This window comes from Carassius auratus, chromosome 21 (assembly GCF_003368295.1).
Source record: "Carassius auratus strain Wakin chromosome 21, ASM336829v1, whole genome shotgun sequence".
Classification (NCBI taxonomy): domain Eukaryota; kingdom Metazoa; phylum Chordata; class Actinopteri; order Cypriniformes; family Cyprinidae; genus Carassius; species Carassius auratus.
The window spans coordinates 25,776,011-25,797,021 of record NC_039263.1 but is presented as its reverse complement, the minus strand read 5'-3'; the positions used below and the strand labels follow the sequence as shown (position 1 = coordinate 25,797,021).

At 33.8% G+C, this 21,011-nt stretch overlaps 2 protein-coding genes across 2 annotated transcripts; one reads left to right on the top strand and one right to left on the bottom strand.

Annotated features, from left to right (window-relative positions):
- Window positions 1-220: 220 nt before the first annotated feature.
- On the top strand, window positions 221-15,865 carry LOC113039110 (lysosome membrane protein 2-like). Its single transcript, XM_026197014.1, has 12 exons — window positions 221-443; window positions 1,338-1,495; window positions 3,599-3,743; window positions 3,938-4,123; window positions 4,579-4,670; window positions 4,763-4,882; window positions 5,952-6,130; window positions 6,208-6,326; window positions 8,640-8,713; window positions 12,782-12,833; window positions 13,551-13,703; window positions 14,909-15,865. Exons 1-12 carry the CDS (start codon window positions 324-326, stop codon window positions 14,945-14,947), a joined length of 1,437 nt encoding a protein of 478 aa, XP_026052799.1. The 5' UTR covers window positions 221-323; the 3' UTR covers window positions 14,948-15,865.
- On the bottom strand, window positions 15,464-20,466 carry LOC113039111 (liver-expressed antimicrobial peptide 2-like). Its single transcript, XM_026197015.1, has 3 exons — window positions 20,208-20,466; window positions 18,610-18,752; window positions 15,464-16,909 (listed from the first exon to the last, which is right to left on the bottom strand). Exons 1-3 carry the CDS (start codon window positions 20,271-20,273, stop codon window positions 16,870-16,872), a joined length of 249 nt encoding a protein of 82 aa, XP_026052800.1. The 5' UTR covers window positions 20,274-20,466; the 3' UTR covers window positions 15,464-16,869.
- Window positions 20,467-21,011: the final 545 nt, after the last annotated feature.

Sequence of the window (21,011 nt, the reverse complement as noted above, 5' to 3'; positions counted from 1 at the left end):
TTTTTGGAACAGAATGAAATATCGTATTTTCTTTTTCATGTCGTGTAACAATCATTTGGATTACGATTTCTAAAATGATTAAACTTTCCAGGGGACTCATGAGTTGTAATAACACAAACCCCGTCGCGAGTTTTGAACGGGTTTCTATGGAGGATCGTCTCGGTGAGCCGTCGGGCGCCCCCAGCAGGACACACACGTTGCGTCTCGATACAAACTCCATGTTTTGTTCCTCTCTGTGTGCTGCTGTTGACTGCTGACACATGTAAACACCCTTGAGTCCGGCTCAGGTGCTCTTTGTCTTTGTCCGTGGCTGTCATCGGATCATGCTCCGGTCGTGCTGTGTTTACGGCACAGGGATCCTCTGCGTGCTGCTGTTAATCGCCGGGATTGCGATGGCTTTGACGCACGTCTTTCAGAAGCTCATAAACAAGACAATAAAAGAGGTCCGTGAGTATCAGTGTGTCTTCATAAGTTCATATGTTGTTTTCATATCATAGTTATGTTGTGTTCCTCATACATATGCTTTGCCTTTAATATATATAATATAATATTTAATTACAATACAATAGTATATTGTGTATTATTATTATTATTATTTATTATTATTATTTTCTCCTCACATAATATTATAGAATATTATACACCGTATTAATTTATCATGGTATTTAAATTCTATTCATGAGCATTAGAATCTGGCATTATTTTGAAATGTATATTTATCGTAGATTATATATAATATTGTATAACGTCCTATAGAAATACAAACATATGCTACATGTAAAATTATAGCATGTATTATAATTTAATATATTTTATAATTTCATCATATTATGTTACATAGTAATATTAAATAACCCAAGCATTATTATTGTCATTAATTATTATTTTCAACTCACATAATATTATCGTAATACCCTAATTGTAAAATTATAAAACATGAATATCATTCATATTCATTCACCATTGTATCTGCATTGTGGTTATGAAAATGCCATGCATATGTTAATTTTTTTTTTATGAGTTTAAAAGAATGTTGACACAAATTGGTATTGAATTAATATCATATTAATATGCAATATGCTTCTTCAAGGAGATCAATTACATAATAATACCATGTCCAGAATCTTTTTTTTTTAAATTTTTTTTTTTTTTTGTTAATGCCTTTTATGCAGATTTTTCTAAATGTGCACTTGGGGTTGGATATGAAAATGAATTATATGATATTATGAAGTTATATAAAGCAGCTGTATGTGTTTCTGTTCCTAAATTGTTTTAGAAACAATGAGTTTGTAAAATAACTTTGGTCATCACTGCACACAATTCACTTTCCCTTACAGCAAATAGTCCTTGAAAATGGAACCGAGGCGTTTTCGGTGTTTCAAAACCCACCGCCGCCAGTTTACATGCAGTTTTACTTCTTCAATCTGACCAATCCTGCTGAGGTTCTGAACGGAGACAAACCCTTTGTCCTGCAGGTCGGCCCGTACACATACAGGTCAGTGATGACACTAAAAACATGCTCATCTTGTTTTCCTCTTGATGTGTGACGGATGGGAAGGAGATTCACATGACTCTGGGTTTGCTGTAGCTTCCTCTTGCACAAGCTTGCACAAGTTTTCTCTTGATGACACATCAGATATTCTGTGTTCCTGAAAACCTTAACACATCAGGGCTTCTGTATTTGTTTATCTGAAGCCACAAGGAAAACCCTAGCAACCACAGCAGTCTGTCTGAAAGACTTAAAACCTGTACAGCTTTCAAAATGCTTCCGACTTAAAACTGGTTAAAAATTTTCAAGTTTTAAAATAGCTTCTAGAATAAAATTGTTTTAAAATCTCAAAACTGCTTTAAACTTTTAAAACTGTGTTAAAAACTGATTCAAAATAAAAATGCTTTTAGAAACAGTTTTTAACTTAAACCTGATTTAAAAAACTACTTCAAACTTCAAGCTTATAAAGCCTAAAAAGGCTTTTATAAATGCTTAAAACTGCATTAAAAATGGCTTCAAATGTAAAGCCTTTAAAACTGCTTTAGACTTAAAACTACTTTTAAAAACTGCTTCTAACTTCAAGCTTTTAAAACTTTAAACTGCTTTTAAAACTGCTTCAAACTTCAAGCTTTTAAAACTTTAAACTGCTTTTAAAACTGCTTCAAACTTCAAGCTTTTAAAACTTTAAACTGCCTTTAAAAATGCCTTCAAATGTGAAGCTTTTAAAACTGCTTTAGACTTAAAACTACTTCAAACTTCAAGCTTTTAAAACTTAACAGCTTTTATAACTGTTCAAAATTAAAACTTATTTCAGAGTTCAAGCTTTTAAATCTGATTCAAACTTAAAAATGCTTTTAAAACTGCTTAAAACTTAAAACTGCTTCAAAAGCTGCTTCAAACTAAAAAACTGCTTTCATATTTCAAGCTTTTAAAATTGCATCAATCTTTAAACTGCTTTTAAAATGGCTTTAACATTCAAGCTTTTAAAAGGCTTCAACCCTAGAATTACTTTTAAAACTGATTCAAACCATAATATGCTTTTGAAACTGCTTTAAACTTAAAACTGCTTACAACTTAAAACTGCTTTCATAGTTCAAGCTTTTGAAACCGCTTCAAACTTCAAGGTTTTAAAATTGCATCAATCTTAAAACTGCTTTTAAAATGGCTTTAAACTTCAATCTTTTAAAACCGTTTGAAACCTAGAATTGCTTTTAGAAAAAATTACAATGCTTTTTAAAACTGCTTCAAATTTCAAGCTTTTAAAACTTTAAACTGCTTTTAAAGCTGCTTCAAACTTCAAGCTTTTAAAACTTTAAACTGCTTTTAAAACTGCTTCAAACTTCAAGCTTTTAAAACTTTAAACTGCTTTTAAAAATAGCTTAAAATGTGAAGCTTTTAAAACTGCTTTAGACTTAATACTACTTCAAACTTCAAGCTTTTAAAACTCAACAGCTTTTATAACTGTTCAAATTGTTCAAACTTATTTCAGAGTTCAAGCTTTTAATCTGATTCAAACTTAAAAATACTTTTAAAACGGCTTAAAACTGCTTCAAAAGCTGCTTCAAAATGAAAACTGCTTTCTTATTTCAAGCTTTTAAAATTGCATCAATCTTTAAACTGCTTTTAAAATGGCTTTAAACTTCAAGCTTTTAAAAGGCTCAACCCTAGAATTGCTTTTAAAACTGATTCAAACCATAATATGCTTTTGAAACTGCTTTAAACTTAAAACTGCTTAAAATTTAAAACTGCTTTCATAGTTCGAGCTTTTGAAACCGCTTCAAACTTCAAGCTTTTAAAATAACACCAGTCTTAAAACTGCTTTTAAAATGGCTTTAAACTCCAATCTTTTAAAACCGTTTGAAACCTAGAATTGCTTTTAAAACGAATTACAATGCTTTTAAAACTGCTTTAAACTTAAAACTACTTACGACATCAGGTGTTTCTTATAAACACCAGATGTTCTGTGTTCATTAAAACCACATACAACCTCAGGTTTTAGTAATTATTAGTCCTGAATCACATGACCTGTTGTTTTAAAATAGCTCAACTCCGTGACAGTGTTATTTTCATTAGTCAATATGAATGTCACATTTGCTTTTCCTCTTTCAGGGAGTATCGACCGAAGGAGGAAGTGAAATTTCTGGACAACGGGACCAGAGTTCAGGCTGTCAATCCGAAGACGTACGTGTTTGAGCCCAACATGTCACGCGGATCTGAGGACGACATCATCCGAACGGTCAACATCCCTGCTGTGGTGAGACCGTGACCTCTGACCTACTAAAACCAAAGAGAAATAAGAGCATGTCATGTGTTTAATGGGTGAATCTTGTGACAGCGTGTCACATTTCACTCTAAAATCATAATAAAAAAGAAGAAATTATGTTTGCATACACAAACATTTAATCTGAGATGAGATCATTGACTGTGTATGGTTGTCTTTGATTTCAGACTGTGATGGAGAAAACCAAAGATCGATGGTTCGAAGGCTTAGTCAGTGCCTTGATGAAGTCAATAGGTGTTGGTGTTTTTGGGACGTTCAGGGTCGGTGACCTGCTCTGGGGTTATGAAGATCCGCTGCTTAAACTAATCCAGAAATTTATCACAATGGATGACCACTTTGGACTTTTTTATAATGTAAGTGGGCGTGGTGTTTGCTGTCAATCATCACCAGAACTAGTGCAAGTTTCATACCACTAACACTAATTAGTAACATTAAACTGATTAAATATGACTGTATTAGACTTTATTTCAAATAAATACTGTTCTTTGAACTGTATATTCATCTGTGAGTCCTGGAAAATGAAATGTATTACAGTTTCCTCATAAATATTGAGCTGATTTCAACATTGATAATAATCAGAAATGTTTCTTGAGCAGCAAATCAGCGCATTAGAATGATTTATGAAAGAATAAGTATCATTTTAACATGTTTGCATAGAAAACATCTATTACATCTATTATAACTCTAATGATATTTCACAATTTTTACTGTATTTTTGATCAAATAAAAGCAGCCTTGGTGAACAAAAGAGACTTCAGTGTTGCATGTGTACATGTGTTTCATTCTAATGTCACTGACTGTGTTTCAGAAAAATGGCACAAATGACGGTGATTATATTTTCTTCACGGGGAAGCAGAACTATCAGGACTTTGCTCGTATCGACGAGTGGAACGGAAACAGGTAAAATGTATCTCTAGAAGATTGATGAATGGAATGGATTTAGCTTGTGCTCAGAAAAGACTGAATTTTGTATTATTTGTTGTGTTTGTCAGTACGTTGAGCTGGTGGAGCACAGAAGGGTGTAACAGGATCAACGGCACAGATGGAGCATCTTTCCATCCAGTCATCACAAAAACAGAGAAACTCTATATATTCTCCTCTGATCTGTGCAGGTGAGGACCACTGACACACACTGACCTGTCCACAGATCTTAATTTCACTCAGAAGTATGCTAAGGTGTATTCAATTGATCAAAAGTGTTACAAAAGCTTTCTGTTTCAAATAAATGCTGTTCTTTTGATCTTTCTATTCATAGCAGAATGCAGACAAAAATTAAAATGCATCACAGTCTCTACAAAAATAGAGTGTTTTCAACATTGATGATAATCAGAAATGTTTCTTGAGCAGCAAATCAGTTATTATTCTGATTTCTGAAGATCATGTGACACTGAAGACTGGAGGAATGATGCTGAAAATACAGCGGACCATCACAAAAATAAAATACACTTTAACAGAGATTCACACAGAAAACAGCTTTTTACATTATAATAATATTTCAGAATTTTTCTGTATTTTTTATCAAATAAATGAACTTCCGAACTTCTTTCGGAAACATTAACAAACCTGCCGACTATTGAACAGTACAGTATGTGATGATACTTTAACAAATATGAATATATGATAATGTTATATAATCTTAATATATGATTAACCGATGGTAATATGATGATAATCAACTATTTAAATAATATTTTAGCATATTCACATTCAGCTGCCAAATCATTAATATAAGTATAAACATATTTTATTATTGCAATTTTAATTGTACATTCATAATGGTTTCTGAGTCACTGAGTAAAGGTTAAGTTATTGATTCAGTATTGATCATATTGGGTCTGAACATGTGACCTGTTGAACTCAGTGCTTATATGTGAAAAGCGTGATTTTTTTTTTTTTTTAATCTATAAGGTCACATACTGTATGTGTGTGATTCATCATGGTTTTTCTGCTCTAATTCAAGCCTCCAAACAAGTGATTACCATACATAAAAACATGTTATAAAAGAAATAATTCCTCAGCCAAAACCCTTTTACAGGGAAATTATTGTCTCACAAAGAAAAGCTGTTAAATCTGAGAAGTAGGTCAAACTCAAACCCAAATCTGCTTTTCGGCTGTATTGCTTGTTTACTTAAATAAGTCCTGAATGAAACTGTCTCTCAGTGTGTGTTTATATATGCACAGGTCTATATATGCACAGTACGAGTCTGACGTGAGCGTACGAGGGGTTTCTGGTTTCCGCTTTGTCCCTCCCAGCGAGGTTTTCGCCAATGTTACGATTAACCCGGATAACGCAGGCTTCTGTGTGCCGGCCGGGAACTGTCTCGGCTCCGGCCTCCTCAATGTCAGCGTCTGCAAAGACGGTCAGTGAGAGTCTGGAGTGTTGTTTATAAGCGTACAGACGCCGGGACGTCCCACTAACACCTGTGTCTCCTCTCAGGTGCGCCCATCATCATGTCCTCCCCTCATTTCTACCAGGCAGATGACAGATTCGTCCAGGACGTGTTCGGGATGAATCCCAACAAGGAGGAGCACGAGACGGTCGTCGATGTCAACCCAGTAAGTCTGAATAAACCTGATGAAAAAGGGAGATTTTTTCAGAGCAGAAATCCTCTCTGTAGGACATCGTCTGCACCCAGGATCACGTTTATCCAACGCTTGCAGTGATAAAACAGTAAACGATCCTCTCAGTCGATAATCGTATCGACATCAAATATTTTCTCTGAATTTTTCATTTAACATTCATATCAAAATATATAGATTTTAGAAATATTTGAAACCCAAGTATAGTGTGCAAATAATGAGAATAGGGTGTATATAATGAGTATAGTGTGCATCTAATGAGCATAAACAATAAGTATAATATATATGAGTATAGTGTGCATCTAATGAGCATAGACAATAAGTATAATATGAGTATAGTGTGCATATGAGTAAAGCATGCCTATGATAAGTATACCGTAGTGTGCAAAAAAGTATAGCATGCAACTGATGCAAATAATGAGTATGCATGTAAATAATAAGTATAGTGTATAGTTTGCTTATGAGTATAGCATGTATAGAATGAGTATAGAGTCTAACATTTATATATAGTGTGTATATAATGAGTATAGTTTGAATATATATGAGTGTAGCATTTGTATATAGAGTATAGTGTGTGTGTGTAATGAGTGTACCACGTATATATAGTGTGTATATAATGAGTATAGTGTAAATGAGGTATAGTGTGCATGTAAAGAGTTTACATGTAAATAATGAGTATAATGTGTATATGATGTTTATAGTGTACTAGTATGTATGTATATAATAAATCTAGTGTGTGTATATAATGAGTATGTAGTGTAAATAATGTATATATTGTAGTATGTGTTTATCTGCACGGCCATAAGAGGGCGCCATCGCACCACACTCAGGCTTCAGGCCTACAACACTGATGAGAAACAGATTCAGTTTCGTTATAAAACTGACCTTTCTGACTGATAGCATTGCTACAGATCCAGATCCAGATCCAGAGCGAGTGAACGAATGAATAACAGCATCTGTATTTCATTATTACTGACAGAACAAACAGGTTTTACGCTTGTGTCTGTCTCTGATGAAGCAGATGCTGTTAGGATGATGTTATCTGATTTCCGTGCTAGTCCAGACGCGTCCCACTTCCCAGCAGTAGTTAGGAATTAAACCGGCGGCTCTTTTGGGTATTTTGTGTGTCGTGGGAGTTTGTTTAGTTTACAGTCAGAGTTTCTACAAACCTTTTGCACAAAAGACTTTAGACATTCAATAAAATGAAATGACTGGAGCAGTAGATTCTTCCAGGAGCATGTTAAATAACTGCACAAGTGTGTTTGAGAAGTGCTTTAGCTGCAGGTTTGGGCTCTCCACGGATCAGCAGGATAAAGTGTAGTGTGGGTGTGTTTTATGGTGTTTGTGTAGGGTCACTTGGAGCAGATTCAGGTGCTCCTTCTACCCAGTAACACATCAGATGCTAATACAACCACGTATCATGGTACTGAATTATATATATATACTGTTATTTGATTTCTACTGAAGGATAGAGTCAGGCTTTTGTTATGTGAACGGGAATTGCTGGGTTATGTGTGGGTCACTTTATGAAATGTTTTCTCATATCAGTTCCCATCATGCTTTTGGCACACAGCACATTCCACCTATTGTGGATGAAATGTCTTTGCGTCTGAGTGTTAAATGGGTCGCAGATGTGCTGTAAGATGCACACACACACACACACACACACACACACACACACACACACACACACCTCTGGATTCATTCTTAGATAAAAAGATGTGATCAGAATCCAACCAGGAAATATCTATACTGTAAAATCCAGTCTAGCAGAGTTTCTTGGTTTCATTTACCTTATGTTCACATTAAATTAAAATAAACTCTGTTTACTTTCTTCGTGCGTGCTCTTTGTCTTGTGAGCGATTCATCAGTTCATGAAACTGTAAAGAAAACACATCATCACCCTTTTTAAACTTTTTAAAGTCCCTCTGAGATATTAAGTTAATATTTTGATCATTTAACAGTACAGATGCATTTCACAGTTCTTTAATTTAAGTTAGTGGCCACAGGACATAATAATAATAAACTAAACAACAACAACAACAAAACAATTTTCAATATCGTCCAAATTTTTTGAAAACTGCAGATTTGATTTAATTGTACAGTTAGGATGTGTATGTGATTATAGTGTGCATATGTATAATGTGCATTTAAAGAGTATAGAGTGTGTATAGTGAGCATATAATGAGTACAGTGTGTGTGTATAAGAAGTATAATTTATAACAGGAGTATTATAAATGATTAGGGAATCTGATGTTGATTAGTGTGTGTGTGTGTGTGTGTTCTCAGCTCACTGGGATGTTGCTTCGGGTTGAGAAGCGTGTTCAGCTGAACGTCTACCTGCATCAGATCCAGGGATTCAGGTGAGTTAGCTTAGCATGGACTGCTAACATTTCCTTCCAAAACAGAGAGAAATCTAGAAATAGTGTCTACACACACCTCTGCTAAAATCACAAAATCACAAGATAAATCTTGTCAGATCTTTTCCACATATAATATGATATTAAAACAAATAAAATCCAATGTTATATATATTATATGTTTCTGTTAGTGCTGTCAAATGATTTTTTGCATTCAAAATAAAAGTTTTTATTTACATAACATATGTGTGTATACTGCGTATACAGTATTTATTGTGTATAAATAAATACAAACACATGCATGCGTATATTTAATAGAAAAATATATTCTTAGGCCGGGTTCACACCGCAAGCTGCAGCAGAGCAGAAGCAGCGCGTATTTTTTTCGGTGCCCATGTTAACAGATGAGAGCGTTCACACCGCACGCAGAAGCTGCGCGGCAGAGCGTTGCAGAAGCAGAGCAGAAGCAGCAGTGCCGCGATCGTTTCGGCGCTGGGTCTATTTTTGCAGCGCTGCTGACGCTCAGTTAAAGTGAAAGTACACCTTTGATGGACAAAATAAATATGATTTCACACAAAAAGTGCTCTAACTGCACAAAAAAAGCACCTCTAGGGTGTTTTAACAAGAACTAGAGTATGTTACGAAAAGGAAATTAATATAAAAAATATGTATAGAAGATAAAGTGACCATGGCCAAAATGATCATGATCATGGCCAAAATACACATGTACTTAAACGAAAATTTGCCCAAAATTTGCATTAATGATATCTACTGTGTTCTTAGCAAATTACATAAAAAATGTATGATATTTAAAACCACATATTTTTATATTTTTTATTATAATTTTATTTTTAATATATATATATATATATATATATATATATATATATATATATATATATATATATATATATATATATATATATATATATATATATATATATATATTTTTTTTTTTTTTTTTTTTTTTTTACAAAATCTGTTAAAGTACTTACAGTTCTATCCAAAAATAGACTTTTTTTTGCCGAAATACAAAAACAACTTTAAATAATTTATATTGCTAGCTTAGCCTTGGAGATTTATTTATTATTAGTAGTATTCTTTTAATAACTAGGCCTATGTATTGGCAGAAGAACGGATGTCGTGCTAACAATCATAAACAACAGCACGTGGTGTCACAGGCGGTGGTCTTCAGAGTGCACCTGGAAAGACAATAATGGACGACACTCGTCTCATTGTGGAAGTTGAGAAATATCAAGTTCTTTATGATCCACACAATGTACTTTATAAAGACTTGCAGGAGAAGGAAAAAACATAGGATGAAGTTGCAGCGGCTCTTATTGCAGATGGTAATTAATTTTATAGTGTTTTTGACGCTTTCGCTGGCACACGAGCAAACAACTCAATATTTGATTCAAAATTGATTCAATTGGAACCATTTATTTACAATTTCTAAATTACACATAAGCACACAAATAACAAAAGCAGGTGATACATGCATATATAATAAACAAGTAAATGCTGATTTCAAGATGAGCAGGAAGTCAAGGCTGTGAACCATCTACAATACACATAATTTAAAACCGTTTATTAAATTGGTTTTCAGGGTGTTTTTTGGTAAATTTGATTGCAAACAAACCCAGTGACAAGATGGTAATATGCACCATGTTCTCTCCTACGTCGGTTAATGGGATGAACCCAAAGTCTGGGTCATTTTAGTCTCCTTAATAACAAATATAGCGCGATGGCCTTTCTTCTATCAACAACACGTACTGCACGGAAAACAAAGACAGCAAAACAAAGATCCAACAAAAGTAACAATTAAATTATTAATTAAAAAAGCTTCTTGCCTAGTCTTTTTATTTAAATGTATTTTAAATGGGAAATAAAGCAATGCGAACGTACCCATTATAGAGCACTCTGACCAAAATCTGCTGTTCAGTTGCGCGCTGCCTCCGCTGTCGGTGTGAAAGCAAAATAGGCGCGCGCTGCTTCTGCTCTGCCTACCTGCTGCTAACGTGCTGCTTCTGCTCTGCTGAAACTTGCGGTGTGAACCCGGCCTTATATTTAAAATATAAGAATATAAATATAAAAATGTATACATGCAAATATTTTCAAAATATTTGTGTATTTATATATGCATGATAAATATGTACAAATACATATATTACGTAAACAAAAACTTTTATTTTGGATGTGATTAATCGCGATTCATAATTTGACAGCACTAGTTTCTATATCATATTTTTCCATAAAAGTTTTTTTTGTTGCTACATGAATTATGTTGGTGCAATATTGCAATACAGGTGGAAAAATAAATATTTCTCCAAAACCTGTTATTTTTATAGCCACTATATGCACATAGTTTTTGATGACATTTGCTGGTTTATAGTTTAATATAGTACAGTTTGTTTTGTTCTCCAGTTGATTAGTTTTGATGCATTTAATTTGATTGACACTCTTCCACTGTCAATGCCGAATGTTTGATGTTATAATGTAAAATGGATTATTTTAACCTGTATCTCAGAACGAGTTTGAGTAAGTAAGGTAAGGTGTGTTTGGAGACCCACTGTGGGGTTACATGAGCTCATTACATAAGTCTCTCCTGAACCATGACCTGAAGTAGGTCAGTCCAGCTGTAATGATTGACAGCTGTGTGTTGGAGTTATTTGAGGACGTGAAGTGAGCGGATCAGTTTCTGAGTCTGTTTTGGGGTCAGGTGGTCCAATGATGCGACCGAAGCCCCGACGCTTCCAAACGTCCCATGTGAGCCGACAGCTCGTTGGCTTGGTTTTGAAATGCGATCTGAGAGGGCAGATAACTCCTGCTCATGAGCATGTGAACGGAATACATCTCTCCTCGCCTGTAATTATCAGTGTGACACATGGGTGTGAGCTCCCATTCATCTGATAGTGTGTGTCTGAGAGGCTATTCCTTGAAGAGTGTGTGTGTGTGTGTGTCCATTTGCATTCATCTCAAACTATGCTGATTGAATAAACAAGATTAACCGTTAGAGCTTTAGTCTTTTGCAATTTTTCATTTAAATTTAGTTAATTTTAGTAATTTTGTTGTGTTTTTGTCATTTTTATAAGATTTTGTTTTTAAAATTATATGTATTTTAGGAATGTGCATCTCCATAATTGAGGCTGATGCGATATTTCAATGCACACCAGCAAAACGATACATGAAGGATACGAAGTAGCTTCCAAAGCGATGTGAATTGATTCACGATGCAGTGCAATTCGATTCAACACCATGCAATTCAATGCATTAGAAAAAAAATATGCTATGAAATTCAATATGGTACAGATAGTTGGCTTTTATTTCTTTGGTTCAGACAGATGTTAATCTATATTCTATGTGACTCTCAGGACATGCCTTGGTCTCTTATAGTGTTGAGAGAACGTGCTTGAGAAACAGCTTAGATAGAGAAATCAATCTACATATAAAATATTGATAACTAATTATTGACCACTTTCTAAATAATAAAAGTATAGCACATCTGCTAATAATTTTACATAAATATATGTTTTTACCGATGCAGATGTGTTAGAAACAATGCATTGCGATCCAAATGCCAACTTGCAAAAAAATGCAAACTTATTAAAATCAATTTATCCCATCATTAACTTTTATCCAGATGCACCGATGCATAATTGGTGAATGTTACCATCCCTAATCGTTATAGTTTATTTTTATTTATTATTTATATTCATTTTCATTTTTGTTTATTTAGTTTTGCACTAGTTATTTTTTTAATTCAAGTTAAACTTAACTAAAATAATAATACATATACATGTATTTAAATATATATATGTGTGTGTGTGTGTGTCTGTTATAATTGCAGTTAATATTTTGTTTTCTGGTTTCACTTTAATTTTAGTTACAGTTTTAGTCATTTTCTTATATATAGTTATTTATTTTTAGTAGTTTTAGTAATTTCAGTACTTAAGCTGGAGGTGTTCCAGATATTATTTTGTTTCAAGCAACTAAAATATATTTTTTACAGTTTTAGTCTCTCAAAACATCTTCAAATACCATCAAAATCATAATTTCTTTTTTGTTCTGCAGTCAAACTGGCAAGATCCGGACGCTGGTGTTTCCAGTGATGTACCTTAATGAGGTAAATAAAAAAAATCCTCATCTGTATTTTTCTACAAGGCTTTTATTTTATAGCATGTCAAGTTTGTGTACGTGTCAGAACATGTGTACCTTTCAAGTTCAAATAGTTCAACTCAAATAGTAATAGTATAATAGTAAATAAAATGTCAAGGCCATGGGCTTGCTTCCCAGAAAAATGAACCAAAAAACGTTACTTTCACTTTTTTTACTCTCATATAAAGCCACAAATACCATATAGCAAACCTCAACTGCGGATTGTTTATATACCGTAGCAAACCTCAACTCTGTTATCATCCCGATCTATCTTTTCATCGTGTTTGTATTTGCTGCTTTGTTGAGATGCAAAATACAGGTGAAAGGTGGAACAGCTAAACCATCCAAACATGATGCAAAAATGATATAGACCTTTGAACAACACAAGGCATGAAGAGTAAATGAAGCAGAGAGAGATGTAGTTGCATCAGCTTGACTCATGTTTAAAAATAAAGAGATAAACCAGTCTCAGAATTAGAGGATTAGATGATTTATTTTTTCTGGATAAAAGTGCACTAAATGAAAAAGATCATAGTTCTGTTGAATAAGATCTTAACTTTAAAGCAGTTATTTTGAGTTCACATTATCAGACCGGACAACAAAGGGCCTGAGCAGAAAATATGAAAGTGTTTTTCTTCATTTCTGTCTCTTCTTATCTTCTAAACACTTCCATCCTGTTTTTCAGAGCGTCCTTATCGATGAGGAATCTGCCAAGAAGCTGTACGCAGTTGTTACCGAGGCTAATGTGATCATCAACATCCCCTTCATAGTGATCAGTGTAGGCATCTTACTGGGCATCATCTTCATCGTGCTCATGTGCCGACAACAGACGTCACAGGTGAGGATCCGAATTTTTTGACTCTTTGATAAATTGCTTTTGTTCCTCTTTTGCAAGTCGCTGTAGGTAAATGTGTCTGCTTAATGCATACATGTAAATGTAAATAAAATATAAGTATTAAATGAAGAACTTAAACTAAATGAAAATTTGAAATGTTGCCTTGACAACTAACTGAAATAAGTTTAAGTACTAAAAGACTAAGTACATCTAAAATAAAATGAAACTAAAACTGAAAAATAAAATGTTTATAAAGTAACAAAAGCAAGTAAAAAAATACCAAAAATGAAAATAAAAACTACATATATTAATTTTTTTTTGCATTTCTCTTACACTTTAGCTTGCTTGAGTTCCTAATCTTGTTGTATAATAAACATAAAAGTGCCTTCTAAATACATAAATGTATGTATGTATGTATATATATAGATGTAGTTATCATTTTTTTTTATATTATCAAAATGTAAGGTGCCACGCTGTCTGTGCAGGTGGTTTTTACTTTTGCTGTATATTCTTTGATGCAAACCACCATTTTGATATAAGGTAGAGGTAGAGTTGAGTCTCATCAGTGTAGCAGTGATTGGAAAAGCCATGTTTCTGAATGATAGAACATGGTGATGCCATGTAGACCAAGAAGAGAAGTGGTCCAAGAACTGAGCCCTGAGGCACCCCAATAGTTAGATGTTGCGACTTGGACACTTAACCTATCCAAGATATCTTTAAGGCCCTATCTGAGAGATAATACTCAAACCACTGGAGTGTGGTTCCTGATATACATACATAAAAGCTACTTCACAATATTCAACAAAAAACTATAATACTCTATAAATAATAATAAAATAGTGCTGGTCACTAGGGCAACTGAAAAAGTTTTTAGATTTCGAATGCTACGTAATCAGCCATAATTAATCATACATATAACAGTTTTCATGTGAAACGCAAAGGAAACTCAGGGTCATGTTTGATTCTAATAGAATTTATGTTGCCATTGAAATAAGTTAAATGAGTGATACTATAATAAGCAAAAAAACACACAAAAAAATAATAAAAACACAAGAGCACACATAAATATTGCATAAAATTGTCCAGTTATAATAGTTTTTTCCCCAATACAATGCATTCTGTGGTTGCAATTCTCCAGAAAGGCCACATGCAGTGCTGCCTGTAACTTAATTTGCAGTATTTTAATCTCTTTTTTTTCTCTCTCTCAGAGCACTGAGGCCGAGCGGCAACCACTGCTTTCATCGTAAACTCCCAGACGTCATGAGGAACCAACATGCGCTTAGACATTGAGCTTGATTTCATTTTCACACGGCTAGAGTCGGTTCAAGGAGCATCGGTGCATGCAGCAGACAACTCAAAGTGCAAAGTTTCTCTCTTGTCACCTGGCCACGGATCCAGGTCTTTTAAACATGTTTGTAATGCTTCAGATGATTGATCGAGTATCACAGAACCATATATCGCATGCATGTCGAAATCAGCCAATGAGTTTCATGTCCTAAACTGAATTATATATCAGAAAACACTAATAGAGACAGCAGATGTGATGCAACACGTTACACATCAGTGCTCGTCACCTGTACACATCACAACAATATTAATACACTTATGCAATTGCCATGAGCTTATCTGACAAAATAAACTGACAGTGGGGCCAGCTCATTCTGATTTCAGGACTAATGTAAGTTTTAGTCTGCTTCACGGCAATCTGACAGTCAATAATGTGCCACATGCATTGTAAAATCACTAAATGCTTTTTTTTTTTAAATGACCAAACAACTTGGTTTGGTGCCATGATGTATTTGCGCATGTTTTGTCCTCTGCCATATATGTGATTTTCTTAGATGCAAACCAAGATTTAATGGTACATTGGCTCAATAATGTTTTTAGAGTCAGCTAATAACACTTCTGACAATATATCTGAAAGAAATTGACCATAATCACTAATTTAAACTCTGTTTGCAACGCTACACATTTCTTGAATAACCAGACACAACCTTGTTTTCAGTGTTCAGTAAATGCAGTATCAAGTGTTTCATCAGTATTACCACAGCATTGAGACGATTTGTTTTCTTAAATGTATCAGTTTCCTGAATATATTTAATGTTCATGTACTGATTGGTTTCATTTTTATTTTTGTTTGTGTTTAATAAACAAAATTCAATTCATGTTTTATTCTTGTAGGTGGTTGGTGGCAGTTCATGGGTGGTTTTGGTGTTTTTTAGGGCTGAAAAGGGAAGATTTGAGGGTTGCTAATTTTATTTCAGTGAAGTTCACAATATTACTACAGTACATGATGCCTGTGGTTTGATCTGAAACTGGTGTGATTTCAGTTTCACTTCAACTTAAATGTAAATGTAATTTTCCCAGGATGGAAATCTTAATTAAATCTCATGGTTATGATTATTACGAAATGATAATGTGAGCTGTGTTTATGAAGTAAGACCCAGTGATGATGTTAGCTGAAAACAGACTGTTTTGGTTTAAAAAAATTCATTTTTTATGCATTTATTTCATCATGTGAGCATTTTTGTTTTTGTTTTCCTTAAAAAATATTGCACTATCAATGTAACAAAAATAACGAGACAAACAATAGAACATTTTAACATAAAAAGCATGTTGCACCATCTCACATTATGTGTCTAATATTTACAAAATAAATATGCCCCGGTTCTTCTGGAAGCTGCAGCTGATAATGAATTAGATTTGCTACAGATTCTTTTGCCATGTGTGCTTGTATTTTATCAGATCAAACATCTCGGCCTCATTGAATCTGAATCAGAAACTATAGATGCAAAGTTAATATTTAACACAATATCAAGATCTGTACAACTATAAAACATCGATGATGAAACTGGAGTTCTTGTAGACGTGTTCCTGAGAAGTTTCTGAGGAGGTGAATGTGTCAAGAACATGCCGGGTCATATTTCGGGCCAAAATCAAATAAATTAAAACAGTTCTGATTTTGGAGATTAATATGACCTGGACATTTCTTGGTGAGATTCACCTGAATACAGTCTTGAGATAGATGTAGATCTGAAAGTCTTCTGCTGTCTTTAGATGTTCTGTCAGATTGATGTAGGTCATGATGTTTGAGAAATCAAAGGGATGCACAATTTTAGACATTTTGTTTTCCATCACTTGATTTGGTGCCATCATCATTTATGCTCAATCACGCCTGTTGAGCTTTATTGAAGGAGCACGTGTGCTTCCTGAAAGAGAGGAGAACTAGGTTATTTTTTAAGCACTTGCATAGAAATAGGCTATATAAAAAAGTAGGAAATATAAAATGTGTGAAAACATTTCCCGCTTGTGCCAGAGTGTAGCATAAATCTGAATTGCTGTAGAGTTGCTGATTCACGTAGCGGTCAATGTTTTCTGTGATAAACTCTTATCTGTTTACAGCTTAAAGTTCAGGTTTCTGTGTGAAAGTCTTTTTGTGATTAGATTTGTCAATATACAATCATATAGAGATATTTTGCGATTAATTCGCCTTTCTTATCACGTCGCAATGTAGATCTTTTATGCGTTATTAATTCAAAACGTTATTTCGCGACAAATGCGTTTTTCAGAGCGGCAAAATCCATTGTGAGGCGCCAAAATAAAGCGAATCGCGTCTTTAAATCATCAAATGTTCTGCCGAATCACAATGTGTAGACCGTTTTTGTCGATACAAACATACAGCGATATTTCGCGATAAATTCACATTTCTATCTTGTGAGGCGAAATAGCTTACACTCCTGACAAAATGATCCGATAGCGCGTTCGAATCAGATTCAAATTTGACTCGGTTCTAATCGAACTCTTCACGTAGTGAGTCACAAGGGCATTATTTTTTTTTTTTACACAATTACAATGTAGATGGCTTTTATGTCCATATAATTGATACAGTCATATACAGATAGTTCAAGGTTAATTTGTTTTTCTCAAAAAAAAAAAAAAAAAACTTCAATCACTTTCAAATATGCCTACGATTTGGCTTTGAATCACGATGTTCGTTGTCTTTCTGCTAAATATTACCCTTATTTTAAAGGATAAGCATGTTTAATCACAATTACTTATTTGTCAGCTTTGTCTCCGACATCTAGCAGGAAGTGACATCATACGTTTTTTGGAGGGAAAACATCTACATGCTATATTTGTAAGTATCAGTTGATTTGATGAATGCTGTTATGTTTTGTTGTGTTAGATGGTTTGTGGCCTTAATCCTGTTTGATCAAAATATGAGCATTTAAATTGATTACTAAAAATATATGAAAACGAATTTTAAGTTGAGGTCTTAATGTCACAAATTTAGTTAATAAAATACAGTTGTTCATGTTAGTTCTAAACTAATGCTAACAAACTGAAATGGATTAGTAAATATTAAAATTAGCCTAAATTTAAGATTATTCATCTAAATACTGTAGAAGTATATTCATTTTCAGTTCTTATCGACTATAAATTAAACAAGTATTACTGCCCAGTCTGTTGCATTCAATTGTTTTTCTAATTATTATTATTATTATTTAATATTGCCATAAAATGAGAAAATGTCATCTTTTTCATTTTTTTTAAATAAATGAAGATTTTTTTTTTAATGTAAATCATTTAAGCTGTTTGATTGATGCTAGAAAATATTTAAGCTGTTTATGTATTTTTTGGTTAAAGAATTCAGTGTACAAGGACCCTGCATATTATTATTATTATTAGTAGTAGTAGTAGTAGTAGTAGTAGTAGTATTAAACTTTTGATTTAGATATACTTTTGGTTTTTTTGCCTTTAATTTGCTAGGACAGTGTTGAGAGGACATGAAGTGAAGTGGGGGAGGGAGATAGAGGAACAGAATTGGGAAAGGTCTGAAAGCTGGGTTTTTAACTCGGGATGTTCAAAGCGCAGCGGCAGGAGTGAGGTGTTTGGGGATGTTCTTCACCTGCAGTAGTTGGTCCCACACTCATAATGATCTCTGCATCCAGAACCCACAGGTTTCAGAGTGTTCCATCTCCAGAGTAACGAGCGCTTGGCCCGATGGATCAGTCCGGTCGCCCAGTCAGTGTCTATGGGTGCCGCCTGGACCTGCAGACACACAGAGAGACAGCTTGTGTTAGTCTCAGATGGTCAGTTTATATCTCTACATTTATTTTCCCCCCCCACCCCCCACCCCCCAAAAAAACAAAAAACAAACATTTCTTTGTTAAAATGTTTCCACCATTGAATACAAATTTAGGTCATTGCATTAATTTTTATCTAACAATTCTGAATTTTTTTATCCCAATTGCAAGTTTACATCTCACAATTCAGACATTTCTTCTCATAGTGTTTTGCAATTCTGACTTTTTTCTCAAAACTGAGAAGAAAATTTTTTGGAGATTAAAATTATTATTATTATTATTATTATTATTATTATTACTATTATTAATCCATGGCAGAAATGGCCTTCCATACTGAGATGATATGCAAATGTTTAATAAGTAATCTTCACTGTAATTTGGAAAGGAAATTATGTCCCAAATGTACAAGTTTAGATTATCAAGCTGCTAAATTTAGAAAGCTGTCGAGGTCGGTCAAACCTCTGAGAGTGACATTGTGAAACTCCAGACAATGATTTACAGAAGTGTTACAGTATGAGCTGAATAAAACAAGCGCTTCATTGGTTACGCTGCATCGCCTTACAGTTGCAGTAAAAGATGAGATGAGAGCCGTGTTATTCCAGCTGGAGGAAGATGATCCCGTTTTACAAACAAGTGACACATGCAGCTGACTCCAGATCAGCTGATAGTCTGTTTTAGGACTGACACTGATATCGCTGATATGCAGAACTGATCTTTGTCTTTTTTTATTGACTTATTTGTGGTATATCGGAGTAAATACAAATGGCAGAATTTTTTTTTAATTATTAAATATATTTGCTAAATAATGTTTCCAAATGTATTTACATAATGTTTTTATTATTATTATTATTATTATTATTATTATTATTATTATTATTTTTACCAAAATAAAATTTTTGGCCATTTTATTTAATATTTTGAAAATATATTTGTGAAATATAATAATATATAAAAAAAAATTTATATATATATATATATATATGTGTGTGTGTGTGTGTGTGTGTGTGTGTGTGTGTGCGCGTGTACGTGTATGTATGTATTTTTTTAATTAATTAATATTAATTAAAAATATTCTTTGTAAAATTATTTACTATAATTTTTCTAGCATCAATCATGTTTTATTTAACTTTTTAATTAGAACATTTTCAAACAAATAAGTGCAATTCAAAGTGCTTTCCAGGCTAGAAAATTTGATTGACACAAACAAATAAAAGTATAAAAAAGAAAACCAATAATAAATACAAAAAAACTTTAATATGAATAATGATTAAAGTTAATAAAAAAAAACATGAAACTTATAAGTCTTTGTAATTAGATTTCAATCTTTCTGTATTTTTTGCACGTCCACCGGAGGACTAAGTGAAGTGGTTTCTGCAGCAGTTTTTGTTGTGTGTCAGATGATGATTGTGAGATGATGTACCTGTAAGGTCAGCAGCAGAGACAGCAGAACGGTCAGAACGAGCAGACGCTGGGTCACTGGCATCATCTTGAGCCTTCAGCTGAACGTGTATCAGTGAGACCGAGCCAGAGCTGGACACGCTTATATGAGGCTGATAAGACTATCAGAGATCAATGATCAGCAGAAATTAGGACGAGTCCACGTCTGCGAGGGTAACGAGACCGCTAATGAGCGGGATGAGTGACATACACACCACAGCTTGACATTAGTCACTCGGAGTCTGTCTTGTGTTCGTGTTTGTCTGCTCAAAGTCCACATTCACAGGGAAATCTAACGTTGGAATAATAGTGCAATAAATGTTAACACATTCTAGCAGATGGGTTATAGAAGATTGGTTAAAAGTTATCTGGTCTTTAATAACATTCTCAAAACATTATCTATACATCGATGAAGGAATGTCTTCTGAAACATTTAGTTGGACGTTCTTGTTACATTTTTAAATGTTGTTACTTTCTGGTGGTTCAGAGGACGTTTAAAAGTAACATTCCCCTGATGTGTGCGAAAGGATAGAATGTAGCATTCTCTTAAAGGGCCAGTTCACTTAAGAATAAACATTCTGTCATCATTTACTCACGCTTTTACAAAAGTTAATGAATTTCTTTCTTTTGCTGAACATGAAGATGTTTTGAAGGAAAAGTTACTGATTCCTGTTGACTTTCACTGACTTGACTACTATGGAAGTCAATGGCTACTGTCAGCTTTTTAGTTAACGTCATTCTCCAATTTTTATTTATTTTTAATTTTGTGTGTGTGTGTGTGTGTGTG

Coding starts and splice junctions, on each gene's coding strand:
- LOC113039111 (XM_026197015.1), bottom strand. CDS start 20,273: ATGATGCCAGTGACCCAGCGTCTGCTCGTTCTGACCGTTCTGCTGTCT. Junction 18,753..20,207: donor CTCTGCTGCTGACCTTACAG/GTACATCATCTC, acceptor GTGTGTCTGCAG/GTCCAGGCGGCACCCATAGA. Junction 16,910..18,609: donor TGTGGGACCAACTACTGCAG/GTGAAGAACATC, acceptor CCTCTCTTTCAG/GAAGCACACGTGCTCCTTCA.
- LOC113039110 (XM_026197014.1), top strand. CDS start 324: ATGCTCCGGTCGTGCTGTGTTTACGGCACAGGGATCCTCTGCGTGCTG. Junction 444..1,337: donor TAAACAAGACAATAAAAGAG/GTCCGTGAGTAT, acceptor TTTCCCTTACAG/CAAATAGTCCTTGAAAATGG. Junction 6,131..6,207: donor TGTCAGCGTCTGCAAAGACG/GTCAGTGAGAGT, acceptor GTCTCCTCTCAG/GTGCGCCCATCATCATGTCC.